Source organism: Diabrotica virgifera, chromosome 3 (assembly GCF_917563875.1).
Source record: "Diabrotica virgifera virgifera chromosome 3, PGI_DIABVI_V3a".
NCBI lineage: Eukaryota > Metazoa > Arthropoda > Insecta > Coleoptera > Chrysomelidae > Diabrotica > Diabrotica virgifera.
This window is the reverse complement of record NC_065445.1, coordinates 211477656-211502380: the sequence shown is the minus strand read 5'-3', so window position 1 is coordinate 211502380 and position 24725 is coordinate 211477656. Positions and strand designations below refer to the sequence as shown.

Here is a 24725-nt window from a genome sequence, read left to right as displayed (position 1 = left end):
GTCTTACCATCCTTGGTGTTTTTTAAAGCATATTCCAGTTCTTGTTTAAGTATCCTTAAACCCTTCATTTCTTCTCGTTTCACTGTTATTAATTCTCTTTCGTCGTCAAAAAGTTCTTTTACGTATTCTTTCCATCTTGTGAGTTTTTGTTTGAAATCTATTATAATCTTGCCTTCTGAATCATTCACCATTCCACTATGAGTCTTCTTCTTTGTACCAGTCATTTCTCTGATCTTCTTATGCATGCCGAAACTATCGTACTTTCTCTCACATTCCTCAATATCCTTGCATTGTTCTGACAGCCACTTTTCTTTTTCCTCTTTGATCATTCTCTTTATGGTTCGATTTATTGCATCATATTGTTGTTTGTTTTTGTTCTTATAGGCACGTCTCTCATCCATTAAATTAAGAATTTCTTCTGTCATCCATGCCTTTCTTCACTCTTCACGCACTGCTATCTATACTGACAGTTTTCACAAACTAAAAACTTATACATAATATGACATAGAGTAGATAAAGTACTTTTTATAATATCACGGTTTTGTTATTGTACATGTACATTATGTAGGACACAACATGTTTAGAAAGAATAATTAACTTATAAAATATGAATTTTTAGTAGGTGTATTAACTGTTATTTATAATTATGATTCCAAAAATTACACTAGTATAAAATAGTATTTTTTATAATACCACGGTTGCTTAAAATGGTATATATAATTTTAAGTATATAAACTTAATTATTTATGAAAACAATTAAAAAAAGATACGCAACAGCCGGGTTCCAACTGGGGACCTCTCGATCTGCAGTCTAATGCCACTGAGGCACCATCAATTTGTAGATATCGATTTATTAACGTACATTAAAATATCATTGCGTTAGTCACATTTTTAAAATAGTTTGAAATTAAAAAAAAATCGATTAATCCATACAGTGTGATTGGTCAATGGGGTAAAGCTTTGTAGATCCGTTATAAGTAATAGATAGTAATAAAAGTTAATAACAAAAATTGTAGCCAACTTTGATTACAGATTGATAATCAGTAATCGTAAATTGTAAGTTTTAGACAATTATTCAGTCATGGCTTACTTAAAATTTGGAAAGATTTAGACCCGTAATTGTTAATAATTTTGCTCTGAAAAATGAAAATATCTCGAAAACTAGTAAATTTACACATAGAGAATGTTAAACAAAAATTATAGTATGGCAATGGTACTTTTCAATATTGATATAAAATACAGGGTGTTCTATTTAAAATTACTGAGAAAATAATGTACTTGCGTTTTGACTCACTGTGTATTCAATACAAAGAAAATTAGCAAAACAAACATTTACGAAAATTTTAACAATAAATAAAAAAATATGACGTCAACAAACCATTGACCTTGTGCTTGCTTTTATTTATACAGGTAGTTAAACTTGTTGTGACGATTTTCATATAAAATTGGTTATAACTTTGTAAATACCCCGTATAACGTACCAAACCTTTATATTTTTGTAATCGAAAAGTTACGAAGATTTCGAATATAAAATAAAATACAGGGTGTTCTATTTAAAAAAAACATAAGTTTGGTCTGCCACTATGTTATCGAACACCCTGTAACATTCTAACTAATTTTGTAATATGAAGCTCAAAGTTCGCTACAATTTTTGTTATTAAGTTTTATCGCTATACATTACTATAACGAATCTACGGAGCTTCTTCACCCCACTAATTAATCACCCTGTATAATAGCACTTAAATATTGCATTGTTAGCTAGTTCTAAACTACCTTGAAAATTTCAGGTGTCTAGGTAGCCTAGAACTATTTTTAAAATGGATTACAAAATTTGCGGAGTCCGTGACACCAACCAAGCCAAGTATATAAAAAGGTTTTAAAAAGATAACCAGTTCAGTAAGTGTTTGCCTCCATACAATTGGTTAATTTCTTTCAGACTTTCTCCATATCCATACCTATTAATAAACGGTGTGGAAGTCACAAGAAAGATTCATACAAAGGCTCGACTGCTAAATACACGGAAGTTAGGGTTGATCTTGTCTAATTTTTCATTCTTTTGGGAAAAATAAAAAACAGTAATATTAACCTGATATGTACCTACTCAGGTTTTCCAAATGAAAAAACGAAAACAGAAAACAAATGAATATAAAATATCTGAATTGACAACAGACCAAGAGTAAAAAAAGTTGATGCTGAATTAGAGTATTTTAAGGTTTAAGCGATATAGGCCTGGATCCTGCGTACCAAAAAAAAGTTGATTAATAGCAAGCTGAAAATTTGTTAATACCTTAACGGTGCCTAGTCGGACAAACTTCGATGTACGGAAACACTGGAACAGGGGAAGTTTTAATTGTGGAATAATTTAAAAAATTTGGAACGTCAGATTACGAAAACGTCCCATGTATTTTGACGGACATAACATCCAATTGATTTGTTACCCTTTCATTAAACTCTCATGCAAGACAGACTGCTATTACTAACCAACATGATTCCTGTCATTTAACATGTTCTTCGTGTTCCACTCATTAAAATGCCCAGTTGGTGATAAACACCAGTCTGATTTTTGCATGAAAGTTTAATGAAATGGTAACAAATCAATTGGAAGTTCTGTCCAACAAAATACATGGAACGTGTTCCAGTGTTTTTGTACATCAAAGTTTGTCCGACTAGACGCCATTAAGCTATTAACAAATTTCCAGCTTGCTATTAATCAACTTTTTTGGTACGCGGGATCCAGGTCTAATGTTACATCTACAATATGTTGATGTTAAAAAGTAGTTGATTAAACAAAATGTATTAACATTTTAAATGAATATGCGAAAACAATATTTACACCTAACGTTATTTTTAATATTGTTCTGAAGCTATTTTCTTGTGGGATCTTAAAGCAATTTACTATTTTTGGTAGGAATAATCCACAATATTACTTTAAAATTAAGTTTTTTTGATAGTTCAATTTCCACGTGGGACATCGTTATCAACATAGAAAACATGGATAATTAATAATAAAAGTGAGGAAGTGTTATTTAGCCCAACATTATTTCCTAACATTTGTGGACGAAATTATTAATGCATGCACAACAAGGAGTAAAAAGCAGAATGTAGGATATAGAAATACAAATAGTTGAAATCTCGGAAGGAGTATTTGCAGACGATTTGGTGCTTATTACAAAAACTGAAAAAGAACATAATTTGGAAATATGGAAACAAGTGCTCACCGAAAACGGAATGGAGATAAATGTTAATAAAACAAAAGTTATGCAGATAGATGAACCACGAGAAATTTAAGGAACAAAAATAGAATAAGTTATTACATAGTTAGGAGTAATAATATAAAAAACAGGATCTTTAGAAGCAGAAATCAATAGCACAATAGAGAAAATGCTACAACTGTATCATACAATGAACAAAAACTCTATATGTAGAAAAAAATATCAAGGAATACAAAACTGAAAGTTTTCAGATCTGTTCTAACTTTTGGCATCGAATCATGGATACTAACGGAATATCAAAAGAACCAGATACAGGCTACAGAGATAAGGTTTTTAAAAAGAGTTAAAGGTCCTACCAAAATAGAATACAATCCACATTGGAGTTTATAGAACAGAGACAGCTGAGTTGGTGAAGTCATTTGCACTGGATGAAGATACCATACAAGTGAGAAGAGTGTGGGAAGCAAAATTATTGAAACACAGAAAGAGGAAAGACCAAAACAGACATGAGATGAAGACATACCTAATAGACCGATTTAAGTACGTGGTACCAGCCAAGTGGCACTTGTTCAAGATGGGCAGCGAACGTGTTAGGAAAATAAAGTATTCGTTTATTCAACTTCAAACCCTCGCATATAATATTCGAAATAAAAATCACAAAAAGATAAAAACCTCACATATTCAAAATTATACAAAACAATGTCTAGATGCGTGATAGATTACAATCGAAAACTCTAAGTTGCTCTTTAGAAGAAATTAGAGACGTACTGAACTGAAAAATGAATCCCAATTCAGATTGAAGCAAAAATTGCATCAAATACCGTCAATCGACTTCTTGCAAACAATATACCTCCACGAGACAAACTTGAGCAAATTTAAGAAAAAGCAATTAATTAACAATTCAAGGGATAAACATGTTTAAACTACACAATGATAAATAATATTAAGTAAGTATAAGTTATATTATAAGCGTCATTCATAGTTAAAGTAGATATGCAGTCATCTTAAAAACAGCTAAGTTCCTTTTTTAGTAACTAAAACTAGAATGCTATAGGCAAAACAAAAAATGCTTAAGCAACGGGAAATTAAAAAATCATTAAAAACGTCGATAATTACGAATTTATCTATACCTAATATTTTTTAATTAGATTAGACCTTTTTAAACATTCAAATAAAACAAGAAAAGAGAAATAAAATTAAATATGTTTCTTAAAATCCGGCACAAGAAAAGGGTGGCTAAAAACAATAAGATCACAAGAAAAAACACAAGAATTAAGATTAAAAATAAAAAGAATAGTAATCACGGTTTACTCAACTTAGCCATGTAGAGATGATAATATATAAGTTACCTATAAGTACAGTAAAAAGTAAAGTTTTTGGAAATTGGAGTTAATTAACATGATTACTTATACGGTATAGTGAAGTGTGTGTCAATTAATCAACAAATTATAATAATTATTGTTTTTTTTTTGGTAAGTCAAAGCGCACGCAACAAGTCGGAACAGCTACTGAACGAAATCAACAACCACCTTCTGACCGAATCCCTTCAAATGTTAATCAAAGAACAAAATAAACCAACAATAAACAACACACTAATGAGGGGTTATTCCGTTTCCAAGATTACTATGATTAAAATCACGCACCTGATGCGGCTGCGCCGTGCCACCTTGATGATACTGATGTAGTGGAACCGAAGATGCCATCATCGTGGACTACTCGACAAACTCGACACTTAAACGATGCACTAATAACTGAGTTGGCTGAGATTGCGGCGTCGCCTAGGAGAAACAGATGACGATCTTGATGACCGGGGGCGTGGATGCGCAAGGTGGTTGCGCAACCGACTTGCTCCGGGCCATCCCGGACCCGTAGGGGATGTTGCGAGGGAAATGTGTGTCCTTTACTAAGGTCGAAGGGCAATTGCACAAATCGTAAGATAATAATTTCCTGGCCGTCTTTTCATAACGTTAAGACGCATTACACAATGTATGTACATGTAGGTATTTGCATATTGTTAACATACTGGGTGGTAACGTAGGAAGAAGAGTATTCAAAAATTTATCATCAATTTTAATTCGGATATATACCTACTGTAGTAAATTGGATTGCTGTTATAGGTATCTACTGTTTTTTACAAATAACAGAAATCTTTTTGAGAATCTTCTTCTCTTCTTAAGGTGCCTATCCGTTCCGGATGTTGGCGATCAGCATGACTATCCTAACTTTGCTTGCTGCTATTTTGAATAGTCCGGTTGTCGATGTATTAAACCACTTTCTCAGGTTTTGAAGCCAAGATATTCTTCTTCTCCCTGGTCCTCTCTTTCCAAATACCTTGCCATGAAGAATGAGTTGCAACAAGCCATATCTCCGTTCATTCCTCATAACATGGCCAAGATATTCTAGTTTGCGCTCTTTGATTGTGTTAATAATCTCGCATTCCTTGCCTATTCTACGCAGAAACTCAACATTAGTCACACGATCCACCCACGAAATTTTCAAAATGCGCCTGTAACACCACATCTCGAATGACTCGAGTTTTCTCAAAGAAACCTCGGAAAGTGTCCAGGCCTCTACTCCAGACCTCTACAGGTAACAAGAAAATTGGTAAATCGTGGCGTCTGAAAAGAGACTTCATCATTATGAACGCTGATCTCTCTTTTCCTATGCGTTGTTTTATTTCACTTGAGTGGTCCCAGTGGCTGTTTATGTTGATACCAAGGTATGTGTAGCTGTCGACCCTGTCAATTAGTTGTTGGTTAACCAATATAGCTGTGTATTTAAGAGGAAACAGTAGCGATCAACAGGTAGTGAAAACGCGTTCTAAGACTGCGGCTGTAATTTTGAATATTTTTTCGAGATATTTGGCACACTTATTCTTAATATAATAAAGAATGGCGGTACAGAGCCCAATTTCAGAAATATGTTAGTATGTGCAAATTACTCTGTAATTAAATACAATATTAAAAAAACGAGCCTGTACCGCCATTAAGAAGAACAAAAAAATACAGTTTCTTCAAATAAACTTTTTTATCCGATGCCTAGATTTTGTGTCATTTTGGAACTACTAATGAAATAAAAAATTTTAGTAGTTCCAAAATGACACAATAAAAAATTTTAGTAGTTCCAAAATGACACAAAATCTAGGCATCGGATAAAAAAGTTTATTTGAAGAAAGTATATTTTTTTGTTCTTCTTAATGGCGGTACAGGCTCGCTTTTTTAATATTGTATTTAATTACAGAGTAATTTCCACATATTAATATATTTTTTCAAATTGGGCTCTGTACCGCCATTCTTTATTATAGTACGAATACGTGTGCCAAATATCTCGAAAAAATATTCAAAATTACAGCCGCAATCTTGGAACGCGTTTTTGCTACCTGTTGATGGCTACTGTATCACCTTAATATTTCGCGCTTACTGACTACCATGTACTTTGTTTTTTTCGTATTGAGATCAAGTCCGTATTCTCTACTTTATTATATCTGATATGCGCGACATTATTCTTTGCAAACCATCTAGACTCTAGACTGTCTGCAAAAACTACAGCGTCGTCGGCATATCTAATGTTGTTCAGACGCACTCCATTGATTAATACGCCTTCCTGTAGTTATCCCAGCGCTTGCTCGAAGATACATTCAGAGTATATATTAAACAGCACCGGGGACAGGATGCATCCTTGCCTCACTCCTCTATCTATGGAGACTGCCTCTGCCAATTATTGGTCATCCACTTTAATATTGGCAGTTTTGTTTTAATACAAATTGTATATGATTCTCAAGTCTCTATCATCTACTTTTTTCAAGATGTTTATGAGTTTATTTTTGAGATTTAGGGGAGTGCAATTAGAACGAAAACATGCAGTGTTTCGGAATAATTCAAATAAGCTTATATTTTTCTAAAACTTTTTACATGTTAAAGTAAAAAGTTCTACTCGCAAATTTGGCCGCTAATTGTTTATTAATTGTTTAAACAATAACAATTGTTTTGTATAAATAATTTTAAAAATATCGTTGAATTCATCATTTTATTTTGATCAAATATGTTTCTATTTTGTTTTTGGTTATACTGAATCCGAATATGGCATTACAATTTGAAAATTCTTATACAGAAGCTCTTATACAGTATGTTTGCGTAGCTAGGAACCACATGGAAAACTATTTTATTATCAATTTTACGGAAAAAAGTTATTCTTCATAAAATATACTGGATAGTCAAAAATCTAAAACTCAACCATCAGATATTAAATTTTATCAATTTTATACGAGTTATGTCAAAATCAAAAATATGAATTCTTTAAAGAGTAAAGTACCTTTATATTCCAGAATATCAAAAAATGCTATTATGAAAAGTTGTTTGAAATTGAAAACTATATTTTAATATACAATTACATCATTCTAATCGAAAAAAAAATTCAATTATTTATCAAATTACGAATACCCATCATCATTTTATTTCAATTATTGTAACTATGTTATTATCAATTTTACGAAAAAAAGTTAATCCTCATAAAATGCTCTACCTGGTCTACAATATAAGATACAACCATCAGATATCAAACTTTTTTAGTTTTGTACGAGGTATGTAAAAAATATGAATTTTTCTTGAGTTAAGTGCCTTTATTATTCACAATTAGAAGGATGTAATTGAACACTGAAACATATTTTTTAATTCCAAACAACTTTTCTTTATAACAATTTTCGATATTGTGAATTGTAAAGATACTTTACTCTTGAGTGAAATTCATATTTTTTGACATACCACGTATAAAATTTAAAAAATTTTATATTTGATGGTTGCATCGTAGATCATATAAGATGCAGAGTATTTTATAAAGAATAACTTTTTTTGTAAGACTGATAATAAAAAAGTTATCAATAGGTTCCAAGTTACGCAAACATACTGTATAAGAGCTAAAAAAAAATTTTTTTGTTGAACATTTATTATTGTTGAAGCTTATTATTAAATGTATTTTAGGTAAGTTTTACAGAAAAAAGTTTTGATCACTTTGTATAAAAACATTTTTTTAGCAGGTAATTTTCGGTTTTTGTATTACATTTTTGTTATCTTTCTTAATTTTCTCAAATAGAAATAGTGTATTTCATTTTTAAAGTAAAATAATTTAGTGCGTTTTAAAGACTACATCCTAAGCTTAAAAAAAACCTATAAAACTGTAATAGACCTGTTCAAACTAGAGTAATACCGTCTTAAAATGGTGTTAATTCTGTAAAACTATGAAGCTTTCAAAAATTACATTTTTTGAGATGTCGTATCATTTGAATTACATTTTTGAGATTTTTTTTAATGAATCACCGTTTAGTAGTATATATTTGAAAGGTAAGTTGTGCATAATTGAGAGTTTTGTAAGAAAAATTGTATTAGTTACACATTTTTAAATCATTTTTAAACAAAATTCATGTAAGTCTCACTTTCAGCCCACACCGTATTTATGCCCATACATTTTATTTCTTTTTATTATAACCATAAGATAGCTTAATTATTCTTCTTTCATGTCCAATTTCTAAAATTTCATTTGATTGATCAGTTAAAGAATTACATTAAAATAACTCAACCGTGCACTTCGCCGTACGCTAGTTTACAGTGCGCCAATGTTTGTGAGAAGGGTGACTTTAGCTTTATAAATAAAAAATCATAGAAGCTACAGATTTAATTTTCGAAAAATCTTTATATAAGGTTTATTTTGTAAAATTTTCTGAATTTTTCAATGGTCAAGTCAGTTTTTTTCTAAAATTTATATTTTCGGAGTTATTTAAAAAAACATCTAATTTCGCAGTTCATTTGTTTAATAAAAAATGAAGCACCCACTTCTCTAGTAGAACTTTTTGATATGTTGTTTATTAAACATTTCTTAATGAAATTACAAAAAGTTCTATCTTGTTTGATTTTTTCCGAAGTGAAAATCTATATGCACTCCCCTAAATACTATTTAAAAAATGGAATTAATAAAAATTTGTTTGTTTGTTCTATGTTCTATTGTTGGCCGAAGGTAGAATAGTCATTAAGGATGTAAGTACCTAGATAAGGAATACTTAGATGTAGATAAGAATAATAAAGAATATTGCAGGTATAGGATTTATTGTAAAGTTACCTAGTTCTGAAAAAGATAGTTTTTTCCATAGAAGTTTTTGCATAATTTATCATTTCCAGAAATCTTTATACTTATAGTCCAGGGCGCATCTGTTTTGAGATGGACGTTGAGAGGTGACTCAATAACTCAAATAATAATGTTTGAGTTATCCTCCCACTCAAAATGGTCCGGAACATTGTTTAAATAATCAAAATATGAAGGAGAAATTCGATTTTTATATTGGTTTTTTTATTATAACCAACTTTAAAACTATTTATTTCTGACAAAAATTGTACTGCCATAAAAGTTGTATAATTAAAGTTCCTACAATATAAAATTGGTTAAAAATTTAAGAAATGGTCACCCTTGTTGCAAAATAGCAATAATTGCGAAAAAAAACATACAAAAACAACTATTCGCATTTTACGTTTTTCAACCATTTATGCTACACTTAGGACCTTCATGTTTTACCAAGAAAAACTTTATGATGTAGTAAAATAACACAGTAAATCTCATTAAGATCGGTTTAACAGATTTTAAAAAATAAATTTTTCAATCCAGCTTTCGCAAAAAGAAATTCATTTTTTCAAAATGTTGTAGGACTTAAAATAAAGCAGATAGCAAGTTAAATTTTGTTTTGCTTATAGTAGTGTACTGTACCCTTCATTTGCAATTTGCAAAATTAAAATCTATTAATTACCACGGCGTCAGGAAATTTTTTAAATAAACAATAATTTTTAGTGCTACGCGCGGGACAGCGGTGTTCGATTCACACAAGTTAATTTCCACCAAAATTTCTTCCAATCTTTATCTAATATATTATTTTCTTACTCTATATTTTGTTGTATTTTATTATTTTAATTCCACAAAAATCAAACTAATTTTATTATTGTTTGTGAAATATTGTTTACACAATTGCATATGTTTAAAAATAATAAACTTTTATTCTCTAAGTTAAAATATATGAACAAAGAAAGTTTTTGCTAAAAAAGTGTTATTTCAAAGAATAGAGTATGTGTTTTTATTTTGCAATAAACACATTTATTTATTTATATCGAAATGTAATAAAAATTAAAATGTATCAATCATTATCAAAGGTCGTTGGAATGCCCAATCAGAGCAAACTATCCGCTATCCTGCGCATAGCACCAATAATTAATGTTTATTTAAAAAAATTCCTGACGCCGTGGTAGTTAATCGATTTTACTTATGCAAATTGCAAATGAAAGGCACAGTACAATTATATAAGGAAAAAAAATTTCAACGTGCTATCTGCTTTATTTTCAGTCTTGTAACATTTTGAAAAAATGAATTTTTTTTGCGAAAGCTGGATTGCAAAATTTATTTTGCAAAATCTATTAAACCGATCTTATAGCCCAGTAAATGAACGGGAAATTCGGCGATACCGTTTAATTTTCAGGGGCAACTCCGAATTGCATGAAAATTTGGATTTAGGTTCTACTTACCCTCCACTTCAAAGTTGAAATTGTGTCGTTGGTTGCTTGTACTTGGGGGGTGACAGTCACCCCTTCTCGGGGGTGAAAAAACATACGTTCAAGATAAGACCGGAAATGGATAAACTGACTGATTTTAAGCAACTTTTGTTCTATAGAGCTTTTTACTTAAGTCAATACTTTTCGAGTTATTTGCCATTGAAAATGTTGATTTTTCGACAAAAAAACTACGTTTTCAGACGGTTTTTCGCAAATAACTCAAAAAGTAAATATTTAATCGAAAAAATGTCCTTAGAAAAAGTGTAGCTTATAAAAATCCCCAAAAAATGGTGTATCAGTAAAGTCTATCAATCAAATAAAAACAAAGTTGTAGCTCATGAAAAATACATTCTTATTCGTCTTATTCCAAATCGAATATTTCAAGGTGAAATCACCGAAATATTAAGCACGTTTCGGGAAAAACCCATTTAAACTTTTTTAAAGTGTTTATAAAAAGCTTTGTTGTAATTTTTAAAGAAAAGTTTTAGCATTAAAAATAAGCGAGTTAAGCTCAAAATAAAGTTGGCCCTCTTTTTTTTTGTAAAACATCATGAAAATCTCTCCGTGTTTAGCTCCCCAAATGAAATTAATCGCTACCACTTTACAAACAATTTACGTTCCTATTTATTTTTTACATGATCTGTCAGTCTCACCGGTTTAAAGTGTTTATTTTTGAAAGGGTTATAATTGAGAAAGCTTGAATGGGTCACTAATCACGAGCATATGCACATTTTGAACAGCTATATCGTAACCAATTTTTGTCTTACGGAGAAACAAAATAAAACTAGCATATTTATAATAGCAAATTCTACGTTTTTTTACTCTTTAAGATTTTTCTTATCACTAATACATTTTAAGTTATTTTGAAAAAATTAAATTTTTCAAAAATTTTTAGAAAATTTTATTTTATTATAAAACCAAATGTTTTCAAAAATAAGCCCTTCAAACCAATCAAACTTACAGATCATATAAACAATACACATACAGTTAAAATAAATTGTAAAGCCAAACGATTAATTTCATTTAGGGTGCTAAATATAGGGAGGATTTCACGATTTTTTTTACCAAAAAAAAGGGCCAACTTTTTCTTCAGTGTAACTCGTTTATTTTTGATGCTGTAAACTTTTGTAAAAAACAAATAATAAGCCTTTTTCGATAATTTAAAAATGTTAATAAGGTTTTCCCGAAAAACGCTTCTTTCTTCGGTGATTTCGTGTTGAATTATTCGATTTGGAATTAGACGAATAAGAATGTATTTTTCATGAGCTACAACTTTGCTTCTACTCAATTTGTAGACTTTACTGGTACACCATTTTTTTCGTTTTTCTGTAGGCTACACTTTTGCTAAAAATATTTTTTTCGATAAAATATTTACTTTTTGAGTTATTTGGGAAAAACGGACTGAAAACGTAGTTTTTTTGTCGAAAAATCATAATTTTAAATCGCGAATAACTGGAAAAGTATTGACTTACGTAAAAAACTTTATAGAACAAAAGGTGCTTAAAATAAGTCAGTTGATCCATTTCCGACATTATTTTAAAAACGCGTGTTTCACCCCCCGAGAAGGGGTAAATGTCACCCCCCAAGTAAAGGCAACCAACGGCACAAATTCAACTTTGAAGTGGAGGGTAAGTAGAACCTAAATCCAAATTTTCATGCAATTCGGAGTTGCCCCTGGAAATTACACTCCAAAACGGTCATTTATTGGGCTATTAACGAAAGCAGTATTGTTTTAATGTAACAATAAAGTTTCTGGGTGAAATATAAAGGCCCTAAGTGTAGCATAAATGGTTAAAAAACATAAAATGCGAATACTTGTTTTTGTATGGTTTTTTCGCAATTATTGCTATTCTGCAACAAGGGTGACTAGGTTTTAAATTTTTAACCAATTTTATATTGTAGGAAATTCAATTACGCAACTTTTATGTCAGTACAACTTTTCTCGAAAATGAATACTTTTAAAGTTATAATCAAAAAACGAAGAAAAAAATCGAATTTTTCCTTCATTTTTTGACATTTTGATTATTTAAACAATGTTCCGGACCTTTTTGAGAGGGAGGATAAGTTAAATATTATTATTTCAGTTACACATTTTCAAGCAATTTCTTCAAAAAAATTTGAGTCACCTCTCAAAGTCCAAATGTACTAATATTTTTACAGATGCGCCCTGGTCTATTATACCATTGTTTATAATCAATGCTTATGTGCTTATACCTACTTTGTGCCGTATTGTTTGTTTTTGTATTTACTTTCTTAGCTTTCACTCAGATTATTTTACTTTATGTGTTATTTATGAGATTTTTTCAACCATACAAATCCAAGTAGAATACAATAGTTAGACGATTCATTTACATGTAGTATGTAGACGAGTAGTATGCAGTATGTATGTATCATCAAATTAGACAGATTCTTCTTCTTGATGTGCCTATCCGTGACGAATGTTGGCGATAATCATGGCAATCTTTTTCTGTAGTAGCCCGAAAAAATTGCGCAGGTTCTGAAGTTCTTTAACCAGGATGTTCTTCTTCTTGCTGGACCTCGCTTCTTCGTTCTTCTTCTCGCTTTCTAAATATTTTTCCTTGCAGAAAGCAATATCTGGATCCATTTCTCATAATGTGTCCGAATTATTGTAGCCTTCGAGATTTGATGGTGATGGTGGTCAGTACCTCTCGGTTCTTCTTCATTCAAAAAATAAGAAATGGTTGAATGCTCGAATGTATGAATTTTATGGAAATAAAACACAGACATCGAGCACTGAATTTATTATAAATAAATAATACAGAGTTGGGATAAAGTATAGAACCAACTACATTAATAACACTCTTGATCACACCATAATATCAAACGATGTCGATGAATTGAACAAACAAATAGTTGATACACTTAAACTGGCACAAGCACGTTTTTGCCCAAAGACCAAACGAGATGAAAAGATCACTTTAGAAACACAACACAAAATAACAGAAAGAAGACAGTTAAAAAGTGAAAGGGAGATTGATCCACAAACCATTAGGGCACTCAATAAAGACATATCGAAAGCTGTGAGAAGAGATATTAGGAAATTTAAACATGAAAAAATAGTACAGACTATAGGGCAAAACCGGAGCATGAAGGTAATGAGACGAAAAATGACCACAAGTATAAAAGAAATTTTCCAGCTTAGGGATAAAAATGGTGAGATAGCAACAGACAGACAGAAAATACTAGGAATAGTCGAAGAGTTCTACACTATATACACAAACCAAGTTAACAATGTCATAAATCCAGAAAATAGACACAAGGTACAAAACCAGGGATCTGAGGATATTCCAGAAATTACTCAAGATGAGATACAATATGCACTCCAAAAAATGAAAAACAACAAGGCTCCGGGAGATGATGGAATAGTTACAGAAGCTATAAAACTTGGCGGAACTTCTCTTCTGAAAAAAATACAAGACCTCTTCAATATCTGCTTGTATAGTCAAAAAATTCCTATAGCTTGGAATAACTCAATTACAATTCTTATGCATAAAAAGGGTGACAACATGAACCTAGAGAATTACAGGCCAATTTCTCTACTCAACCATTTATACAAACTGTACACCAGAATAATAACCAATCGATTGGAAGCAAAATTTGAGCTGTACCAACCAAAAGAACAGGCTGGTTTTCGCCCCAACTACGGTACAAATGACCACCTACAGTGCATCAAAGTCTTGATTGAAAAATCAATTGAATACAATAGACCTCTAGTTCTAACGTTTATAGACTTCCATAAAGCGTTTGATACTATCGAATTACCCGCACTACTTAAGGCATTGGAAGAGTGTTGAATTGATAATAGGTACACCAATATTATAGAAAATATATACAGAAATGCTACAACTATAAATCTGCACGGTCCTACCAATAAGATATATATCAGGAGAGGTATTCGACAGGGAGATACTATGTCGCCTAAGTTGTTCATTACTGTACTTGAACATGCTTTGAAATCACTGGAATGGGATAATAAAGGAATAAATATCGATGGTGAGATGCTCAGTCATCTACGATTCGCAGATGATATTGTTCTGATTTCAGATGACCTAAAAACTGCCAATGATATGTTGAATGAACTCCGCGATGCAGCACGTAAAGTAGGTCTAAATATTAATTACCAAAAGACCAAAATGATGACGAATTTAGTTCCGAGCCATCCTTTAAAGGTAGAAGACGTCGAAATTGAAGTTGTTGACAGCTACATATACCTTGGACATACGGTAAAAATTAGCAGAGACAATCAAACTGTTGAGCTGCTAAGAAGAATAACTCTGGGATGGGCAGCATATGGAAGACTACGTGATATTTTTAAATGTGATATACGCTCTGAGCTTCGCTGGTGTCGCTCCTAGCGGTTACTAATTCAACTTTTACCGGTAATTTTTAAATTTATTATTTAATTGTTATCGTTTAATATTTACAACGCAAAAAAGTAATTAAATTGTAATCGATTTTTTAAAGATTTTTCTAATCATTTTGACGTTCTATTGATAAAATATCAATTTCTTACTTCGGATACTTTGACAATAATCGTGTAGATGGCGCTAAGATTATAATAGATTATTTATAATTAGATATTACGGAACATTAAAAAAACTTAAATTCAGTATTTAAAACGTAAGTATATTTAAGGTAAAAATATATACCACAGCTTTGACCAACTAATATTGTTTATAATTAATGTTTTTAATTTTAATTTTAAATTAATCACTTTGACATTTATGTCAAATTTCCGGTAAACGTTTACAAACTTGTCACTACTGGCGTTCGCGAAGTTCGCGAATTTGTAAATATCCCCTCTACGTACGAGCTCACAGCGTATACCTATCAGCTTAAAAAGAAGAGCCTTTAATCAATGTGTCCTGCCTGTTCTTACATATGGCGCAGAGACACTTAATAGGGTAAGAAACGAAGAAATTCGTAGAAGAAGTGGTGTAGAAGACATAATAAAACACATAGCCAAAATTAAATGGAAGTGGGCAGGACACGTCGCTAGAATGAGAGACGATAGGTGGACCAAAAAATCTTGGAATGGAGACCGAGAGCGGATAGACGAAACCCGGGAAGACCACCCACAAGATGGACTGACGACATAAAGAGGATTTGTACCAACTGGATTGCAGCAGCGCAGGATAGATCTGAATGGAAGTTTTTCGAGGAGGCCTATGTTCAGCAGTGGACGACTATGGTCTGATGATGATAGAACCAAGCAAATATCTTTGAAACGAACAGAGCAATATTTATGAAACTTTGCATGCAAGTACAGTGACACAAAAGACATTTGATGCCATATTTTTTGTTACTACTTTTGACACCCTGTATATTTTTGCAGATTTTAAAAGAACTTGTTATTTTTAATTCATACATACAAAGTTGGGAAGAAAAAACTATTAAAACAAGAAGTAAATCCCTTTACAGTTAAAAAATAGGTTAATTTATTTACGTTAGACCAATGATATTAAACATAAAAAAAATAATTTCAAATGTTGAAGATGCTTCTGTTTCACCTCCTGACAACGTTCAAGCCTACAAATAAATTCGTGAGTCACTATTTGCAAGATTTCTCCACGTATTAGTAGTTCACATTCATGAATTATTCTTTGTCTCAAATCCTGCAAGCATGTTGGTCGCCTAACGTAAATACGTGATTTTAGATAACCCCAAAGAAAAAATCTAACGGGTTGAGGTCTGGAGATCGAGCGGGCCACTCTATGAATCCTCTACGTCCAATCCATCGATTTGGAAAATCCACCTCCAAAAAATGAAAATTCACCATAACCGATTTATCATTAATATTTCAATACGATATTTTTCACTTAAATGAACCATTTTTAATACAACTCATTTCTGTCAATCTGTCAGTAACGGTTTTACCTACTATACTAAATTCAAATAAGTCATGCAGTGCATGTAATCAACAATTTTAGTCTACAGTGTATAGATGGTAATACTCGTTTATTACCTACTACGTTGTATTAATACAAAAAATTATCTACAGACATTTTTTAACACATTTTTTCTTCCAAAATTGGTATGTATGAATTAAAAAAAACAAGTACAGGGTGTCCCATTTAAATTAAATAAGTTAAGGGTATTTCCGGTGAAACCGGAAGTCTAGTGTAACAGAAAATGTGGCATCAGATGCCTTTTGAGTCACTGTACTTGCATGCAAAGTTTCAAAAATATTGTTCTTTTCGTTTCAAAGATATTTGCTTAGTTCCATACTTTATCCCAACCCAGTATAGTGATAATGTACTTGGTGTATAAGATTTAATAAATATAGTGCTCGGTGTCTGTCTTTAATTTCCATAAAATTCTTCTTCGTTCTTCTGAGGACCTCATTTGGAACTCGGTTAGTTCACGTGATCTTAAGTATTATCTGATATAGCCACATCTTAAATGCTTCCAATCTTCTACACATATAATCTTTCACGATCGACGATTCAATATCAACAAGAAAAGGACAGGGAACACGTAGCATCGCAGCATTCGTACTTTTATATCAAGAGAGAGTTTGTAGCTCTTGAAGAAGGCCTCCATCCAGTTGAAGGTGGATCCAGTATTCCGATACGCGCTCTTATCTCCCGGTTGTTGGTCCACTCTTAACTTTTTCTTGCTAATTATCCTGACGATTATCTTCTTTACAGGGCCGGATTTACCACTAGGCCGACTAGGCACTGGCCTAGAGCGCCAAATTTGTTAGGGCGCGGAAAAGGCTGATTTTTTTCGGTGCATCACAAAACCGGCAACGAACTTACACATCATCAAATCAGCACTATCTATCAGATAAAAAAGACAGTTATTTAACTGATAAGCTATTTTCTCGTAAACTTAAAAATGGAGAAATAATAAATAGAAATTGGATGTCATTTTTTTAGAGAAAAGGGTCTGTGTTTTGTGTACCATGCATATTGTTCAGTTGCTCTGTTAACGCAAATATATTTACAACTGGTTTTAATGATTGAAAAAATGCTTCACAAAGAGTGGTAGACCACGAAAATTCTCCTTGTCATAAGTCACACCAGAAAACATTAAAATTGAGAGGTCAAATAAAAGGGCATGTTAGTTTAAGTCTTGCTGATCAGTTAAATAAATCAGGAAACTAAAAACTGGAGAAATGTTCTTAAGCGTGTTGTTGCCGCTGTAAAATTTCTATCCACAAAAGGATTAGCTTTTCGTGGTAGCCATGAATATTTAGGACTGTTTGATCAAGGCATCTTTTTAGGTTTAATACAATTTTTATTCGAATTTGACTCCTTTCTTGCAGAGCAATTGAAAGTATATGGCGATGGAGGTTCAGGCACAACTTCATACATTTCCTAGTCAACATATGAAAGTTATCCTTCTTATGGCTGAAAATGTTCGAAGACAAATATTAAATGAAGCTAAGTAAGCCAAATATTTTGGGATTATGGTAGACTCCACTCCAGACATATCTCATATTGACTAATTAACGTTGGTACTAAGGAATATAACTAGAGATGGCATACCCGTAGAACGCTTTTTGTGTTTTTTTGCCTAACGTCGGACACAAAGCTGAAGAGATTGTAAATGCTATTATCGATGTTTGTGATAAATTCGATTTGGATATAACAAAATGCCGTGGTTACTCATATGACAATGCCAGTAATATGGCAGGGACTCAGGTGTTCAAACCAGAATAAAAAAACTATGTACTCAGACTGAGTATGTCCCACGTGCCGCTTATTACTTAAATCTGGTAGGATCTGTGGCCGTTAGTTCATGTGTGGTTGCTGTTTCTTTTTTTGGTCTACTTTAAGAACTGTACAATTTTTTCACAAGTATAACACATCGATGGGAGCTTTATTTGAACCAAAATGCTCTGTGGTACTTCAAAGCCTATCTAAAACACCTTGGTTAGCGAGAAACGATGCTTGTCGAGCTCTGAAAGAACATGGGCCGGTAATTACAGAATCTTTGAAACTAATAGAGAATGACAGGAACGAAAAACCTTCATACCGTAGTGCATCTGCTCTAAAATTAAACCTGGAAACACTAGAGACCGTATTTTTGTCCATATTTTGGAGTACCGTTTTAGAACGATTACAAAAAGTCAGTACTAAGCTTCAGTATGAAACTACAGCTTTAAGTAAAATAAAAGGATATTACCAGTCGTTGGCTAGTTTTTTGGTAGAGCTTGGTAAAGCCAAAAGTTGTGTTGGTTATAAGGGGGTTGGGGGGAAGAGGAGATCAAGGCGTAGGGCGCCAGAATTATTAATGACTAGTAGGGTTCAGCATGTAAATCCGGCTATTTACGTCTTCTTTACGTCTATGAAGCGATCATGTTGTTGACTGTAATACGTGATTTTGTTCGTAATAAGGACTTGCAGGTATTCTAGGTTGTCCGCGAATACTATGGTGTCATCTACATATCTGAAGTTGTTTAGTGGTACCCGTTTAGTAGAATACCTTTTTAAGTCTCGTGCAAATTCGCTAAAAATTCTTTCAGTCAGACTAGAGATTGAATATTACCGAAGACAAAATACAACCTTATCTCACCCCATGCATGATTTTCACATTTTCGGTGTATTCACCTTCATTTCTTGAGATTTGCGGTCTGATTACGGTAAAGCTTTCTAATTTATTACTGACTCTTTTAATATTTGCATCACCTCAACGTGCTATACCTACTATATCAAACGCCTTCTCATAATTCTCCAGACATGCATATACGTCACAATTGACGTATCTGCATCTCTGAAATAAGACTTCTATTGAAAACAAAGCCTCTCTCGTACCAAAAGCAATTATGAACCCCAGCTAGTTGGGGGAAATTTAACTTTCACACAACTTTTATGGATTATAAATTCTTTTAGGGATTATCTTTAGGAACAATTTTAGGAGATGACTCATGAGGCTTGTCGTACGGCATTCTTCGCATTTTTTTGGCTTCTAGTTTTTTTTGGAAGTGCGATAAACTCACACTTCAGCCGTTCTGTCGATATTACTCCAGAGTTGTACATGTTGTTGACTATCTTTGTGATTATTGCTATTGAGTCGTTGTCCATTAGTTTGAGTAGTTCTGCTTGTATATTATCGGGGCCTGCTGTTAGCAGTTACGGGGGTTAGCACGGGGGGCTAGCAGTATCGGGGATCATCTTTAGCCGCGTTACATAATGATGTTTTCATCAGAATCAGTTAGTTTCCTCTCTATCTCCGTCTTAGTCCACCTATGAGTTCTTCAACTTTGCTATATACATTGTGACTATTGTACTTTGACTGTAGTCTCAGTTTCTTTACATCTTTCCATTGCTTCTTTTTCTTTGGTTCTCTAATTTTCTTCTTTCGTGTATTAATGTCTAAAAAGTAATAGAACAAAACCGAATACCACAAGAATGGAGATCAAGCATCCTAATTCCTCTCTTCAAAAAAGGAGACAAAACGGACCCGGAGAATTACAGAGGAATTAACTTATTAAACACAACATTAAAATTAACAACCAAAGTAATAACAAACAAACTGAATGCAATTATAACATTAGCAGAAGAATAAGGTTTTAGCTCGGGAAGATCATGCTCCTCCTCCTAGTAAGTGCCTTCCCTATTGAGGTTGGCGATCAATATGGCAAATTTCTCTCTGTTCTGGGCTTGATGGATTAAGTCATTCCGTGTTGTGTGGGTCCAATCTCTGATGTTTCGGAGCCAGGATTTTTGCTTTCTTCCTATACCCCTTTCATCTTCGATTTTGCCTTCTAATATTCCCTGAAGCTGCTCAAATTCCCTATGGCGCATTATGTGTCCTAGATATGACGTCTTTCTAATTTTGATTGTATTGACCAGATGAGGACGTGTGTTCATTATTTCCAGTACTTCTTCATTTGTAGTTTTGCTGGTCCAGCTTATTCTTAGCATCCGGCGGTACATCCACATTTCGCATGAATTCAGTTTGTTGACGTCATACTGTTTTAATGTCCAGGTCTCACAGTCATATAGTAATAGAGACCACACATAACACTTTAGTGTTTTCAATCTTATTGTGACTGATAGCTTGGGGTTACAGAGCATTTTACGCATGTTCATGAAGCCAGATCTTACTATTTCGATGCGTCTTCTAATTTCTTTTGAGTGGTCTAGCTGACTGTTTAGCTCTCTGCCCAGGTATATGAAGCTCTTGGAACTCTGAAGGGTGATACCATTGATTTGTATGTTGGGTATAATTTGTTAATGGGGGTTCTTGTGGAATACCATGATTTTGGTTTTGGAAAGATTAATATCCAATTCCAGTCTGTGACTTTCTTCTGATAGTATGTTCGTCAATATTTTTAGTTGGTCTTCTGTTTCCGCTAATACTACGGTGTCATCGGTATATCTTACATTGTTAATGATAATTCCATTGACTCTGGCACATTGAGGGCTTGAGGGCTCAGTACGAGGAGTGCGTTGTCCAATACCAATTATGTTTACATAATTGGTATTTCCGTTGTCTGTTCGAACACATCCTGTGTGGTTCCAGTATGTATTGCTTATTATAGCTATGTCGTGTCCGTCCAGCCCTACTTCTTTTAGCACCTCGATGCCCTACGTCTAATGCGGTCGAAGGCCTTTCTATAATCGACAAAGCACACATGCAGCTGTTTTTGAACCTCGAGATACCTTTCTGCCATTAGTGTCAATCCCATAATTGCTTCTCTGGTGCCTGTACCTTTTCTAAAACCATATTGAGAACGACTCAGGTATTCTTCACACTTATTGTGAATGCGGGTATAAATTACTCGCATAAAAATCTTAGTGGCATGACTCATTAGGGATATAGTTCGATGGTCTTCACATTTCCTTGCTTTTTGTTTTTTAGGAAGAGCTACATATGTGGATGTTAGCCAGTCATGTGGTAGAGTGCCATGTTCATATATAATGTTAAAGAGGTAGGTTAATTTCCTGACAGCATCGTCACTTAGGTGTTTAAAATGTTCGGCTGTTGTTAGATCTGCGCCGGGTGACTTGTTGTTCTTTGCGTCTTTTATTGCCCGCATAACTTCTTCGGTTAGAATATTTAGTTTTCCATCTGTATCTATTTGTGGGGGCTCTTTTGTTCTCTGATCACCAAACAAATCTTTAAGATATTGTTCCCATATTTCTTCCTGTTTTTTAGGGTCCAATTTCATTTGGTTTTTCTTGTTTGTTACAATAGATACATGTTTGGGTTTCCATATTCCAGCGACTTCTTTAACCTTTTTGTGTAATTCTCTATCTTTATGCTTCCTTTGCAGATCTTCTACCTCTTTACATTTTTCTTGCAACATCATGCACCGACGCTATATTTATAATGAGGCAAGTTCAAGAGAAAATCATTAGAATATAACAAACCGGCATATTTATGTTTCGTGGACCTTAAGAAAGCATTTGACAGGGTCAAATTAAAGGACGTTATCCATTTGTTATACTCAAGGGAGGTACTTCTAGGAATAATTAAAACGATCGAAAACATCTACCAGAACAACACAATAATAGTAAAATTATAAGATGAACTAACTGACCCAATTGAAGCTGGCAATGTGATAAGACAGGGGGATTCCTCGAGTCCTTTATTGTTCAACCTGATCATGGATGAAATAATAAAAAAAGTAAGAAATAAAAAAGGATACCAAATGGGAGAAAAACAACTTAAAATAATCTGCTATGCAGGCGATGCAATACTAATCTCTCAACGTATGCTGCACCAATTTAATACAGGGTGTTTCATTGGGAAAGTAACATACGTTAACTTTAGAAAGAGGACATTTAGACGGTCTCAAAAATACCATACTCAATGGGTCTTACTCCATTAATAACAAAGATACTGGGTGTTTTATCTATTTTGCCATTTTCTTATTTGGTTCATAACTTTTTAACCACACCGTATATTTATTTTATATTTGGCACACAAATATCCTTTAAGGTGTACAATAAATTAATTTATTTACAATTGTAAAAAATCCAGGCCCGGATTAAAAAATTTTGGAAAAATATTCCGACCCAAAAACAACACCCTGTACATTAAAGATTTTTAAAATGGATTTTTCAGTTGAAAAGAGGATGAAAAACTAAATTTAGTGGTATACTTTGAATTTTTGGCAAAATGATTTTTCTGGTCAAATTTTGAATTTGAATTCTGAAATTATGTGAATTTCGAGAGCTCTAAGTAGAAAAAAATTGAAATACAGCTTACAACTTGTCAACCGCACTGTATATGTATTTTATATTTAACATGCGAATATTCTTTTAAGTGCCCAATCAATTATTTTATTTACAATTATAAAAAATCCAGGTCCGGATTAAAAAATATTGTAAAAATGTTCCGACCCAAAAAACACCCTGTATATTAAATTTTTTTAAAATGGATTTTGCATTTGAAAAGAGGATGAAAATCTAAATTTAGTGGTATACTTTCAATTTTCGGCAAAATGATTTTTCTGATAAAATTTTGAATTTGAATTCTGAAATTATGTCAATTGCGAGAGCTCTAAGTAGAAAAAATTGAAATGCGACTTAATTTTAATTAATACCATTATTTAATTTAAATTGGTAAAATGTTAAAATATTTCAGTGTTTTTTACTATGTGTGACAAATAGATTATGGCGAATATTCGTCTTTAAATAATGAATAAATAATAAAAAGTCAATAAAGAATACATCACTTTAATCAACAAAGTATCTAAAAATTATAACAAAACAGAGAAAATTTGCAGCATATTAACTATTCAAAACTACAGTACTTATTTTTACCACCATTAAAAATTATTGTTATGTGTCAAAATGTTAATATTTTACCAATTTAGATTAAATAATGGTATTAATTAAAATTAAGTCATATTTTAATTTCTTTTACTTTGGGCTTCGCAATTCACATAAATTCAGAATTCAAATTCAAAATTTTACCGGAAAAATTATTTTGCCGAAAATTCAAAGTATACCACTAAATTTAGTTTTGTATCCTCTGTTCAAATGCAAAATCCATTTTAAAAAACTTAATATACAGGGTGTTTTTTTGGGTCGGAACATTTATACAATATTTTTTAATCCGGACCTGGATTTTTTATAATTGTAAATGAATTAATTGATTGGACACCTAAAAGAATATTCGCGTGTTAAATATAAAATAAATATACAGTGCGGTTGACTGTTGTAAGCTGTATTTCAATTTTTTTCTACTTAGAGCTCTCGAAATTCACATAATTTCAGAATTCAAATTGAAAATTTGACCAGAAAAATCATTTTGCCAAAAATTCAAAGTACACCACTAAATTTAGTTTTTTATCCTCTTTTCAACTGAAAAATCCATTTTAAAAAAATTTAATGTACAGGGTGTTGTTTTTGGGTCGGAATATTTTTCCAATATTTTTTAATCCGGACCTGGATTTTTTACAATTGTAAATAAATTAATTTATTGGACACCTTAAATGATATTTGCGTGCCAAATATAAAATAAATATACAGTGTGGTTAAAAAGTTAAGAACCAATTAAGAAAATGGCAAAATAGATAAAACACTCAGTATCTTTGTTATTAATGGAGTAAGATCCATTAAGTATGGTATTTTTGAGACCGCCTAAGTGTCCTCTTTCTACAGTTAACGTATGTTACTTTCCCAATGAAACACCCTGTATAACCGCCAGAAAATTTAACATGTTCATTTTCCCAAAAAAGACAAAATGCATGGTTATAACAGCAAATCCAATAAGATGTAGGTAAATTGGAGCTGGAGGGTCAGATAAATAGAACAAGTGATGGAGTTTAAATACCTAGCCATCACACTATCTAGCTACGGACTACGGAAGGCAAACAGAAGTGGAAGAACAAGTGAATAGAGCAAACAGAGCCGCAGGTTGCCTGAATTACACAATATGGAGAAATAAAAATATCGGAAAAGAAATTAAGGGAAGATTTTACAAAATAGTCATCACACACGACTAA

The 24725-nt window shown here is 32.4% G+C and overlaps 1 protein-coding gene across 1 annotated transcript in view; it reads right to left on the bottom strand.

The window, feature by feature from the left end:
- LOC126881528 (transcription factor Sp7-like) overlaps window positions 1–4972 on the bottom strand; it is a 30633-nt gene extending 25661 nt beyond the window's left edge. The window contains exon 1 of the mRNA XM_050645844.1: window positions 4856–4972. Coding sequence (XP_050501801.1) covers window positions 4856–4918 — 63 coding nt within the window. The 5' untranslated portion in view covers window positions 4919–4972. The remainder of the gene's footprint in view (window positions 1–4855) is intronic.
- Window positions 4973–24725: the final 19753 nt, after the last annotated feature.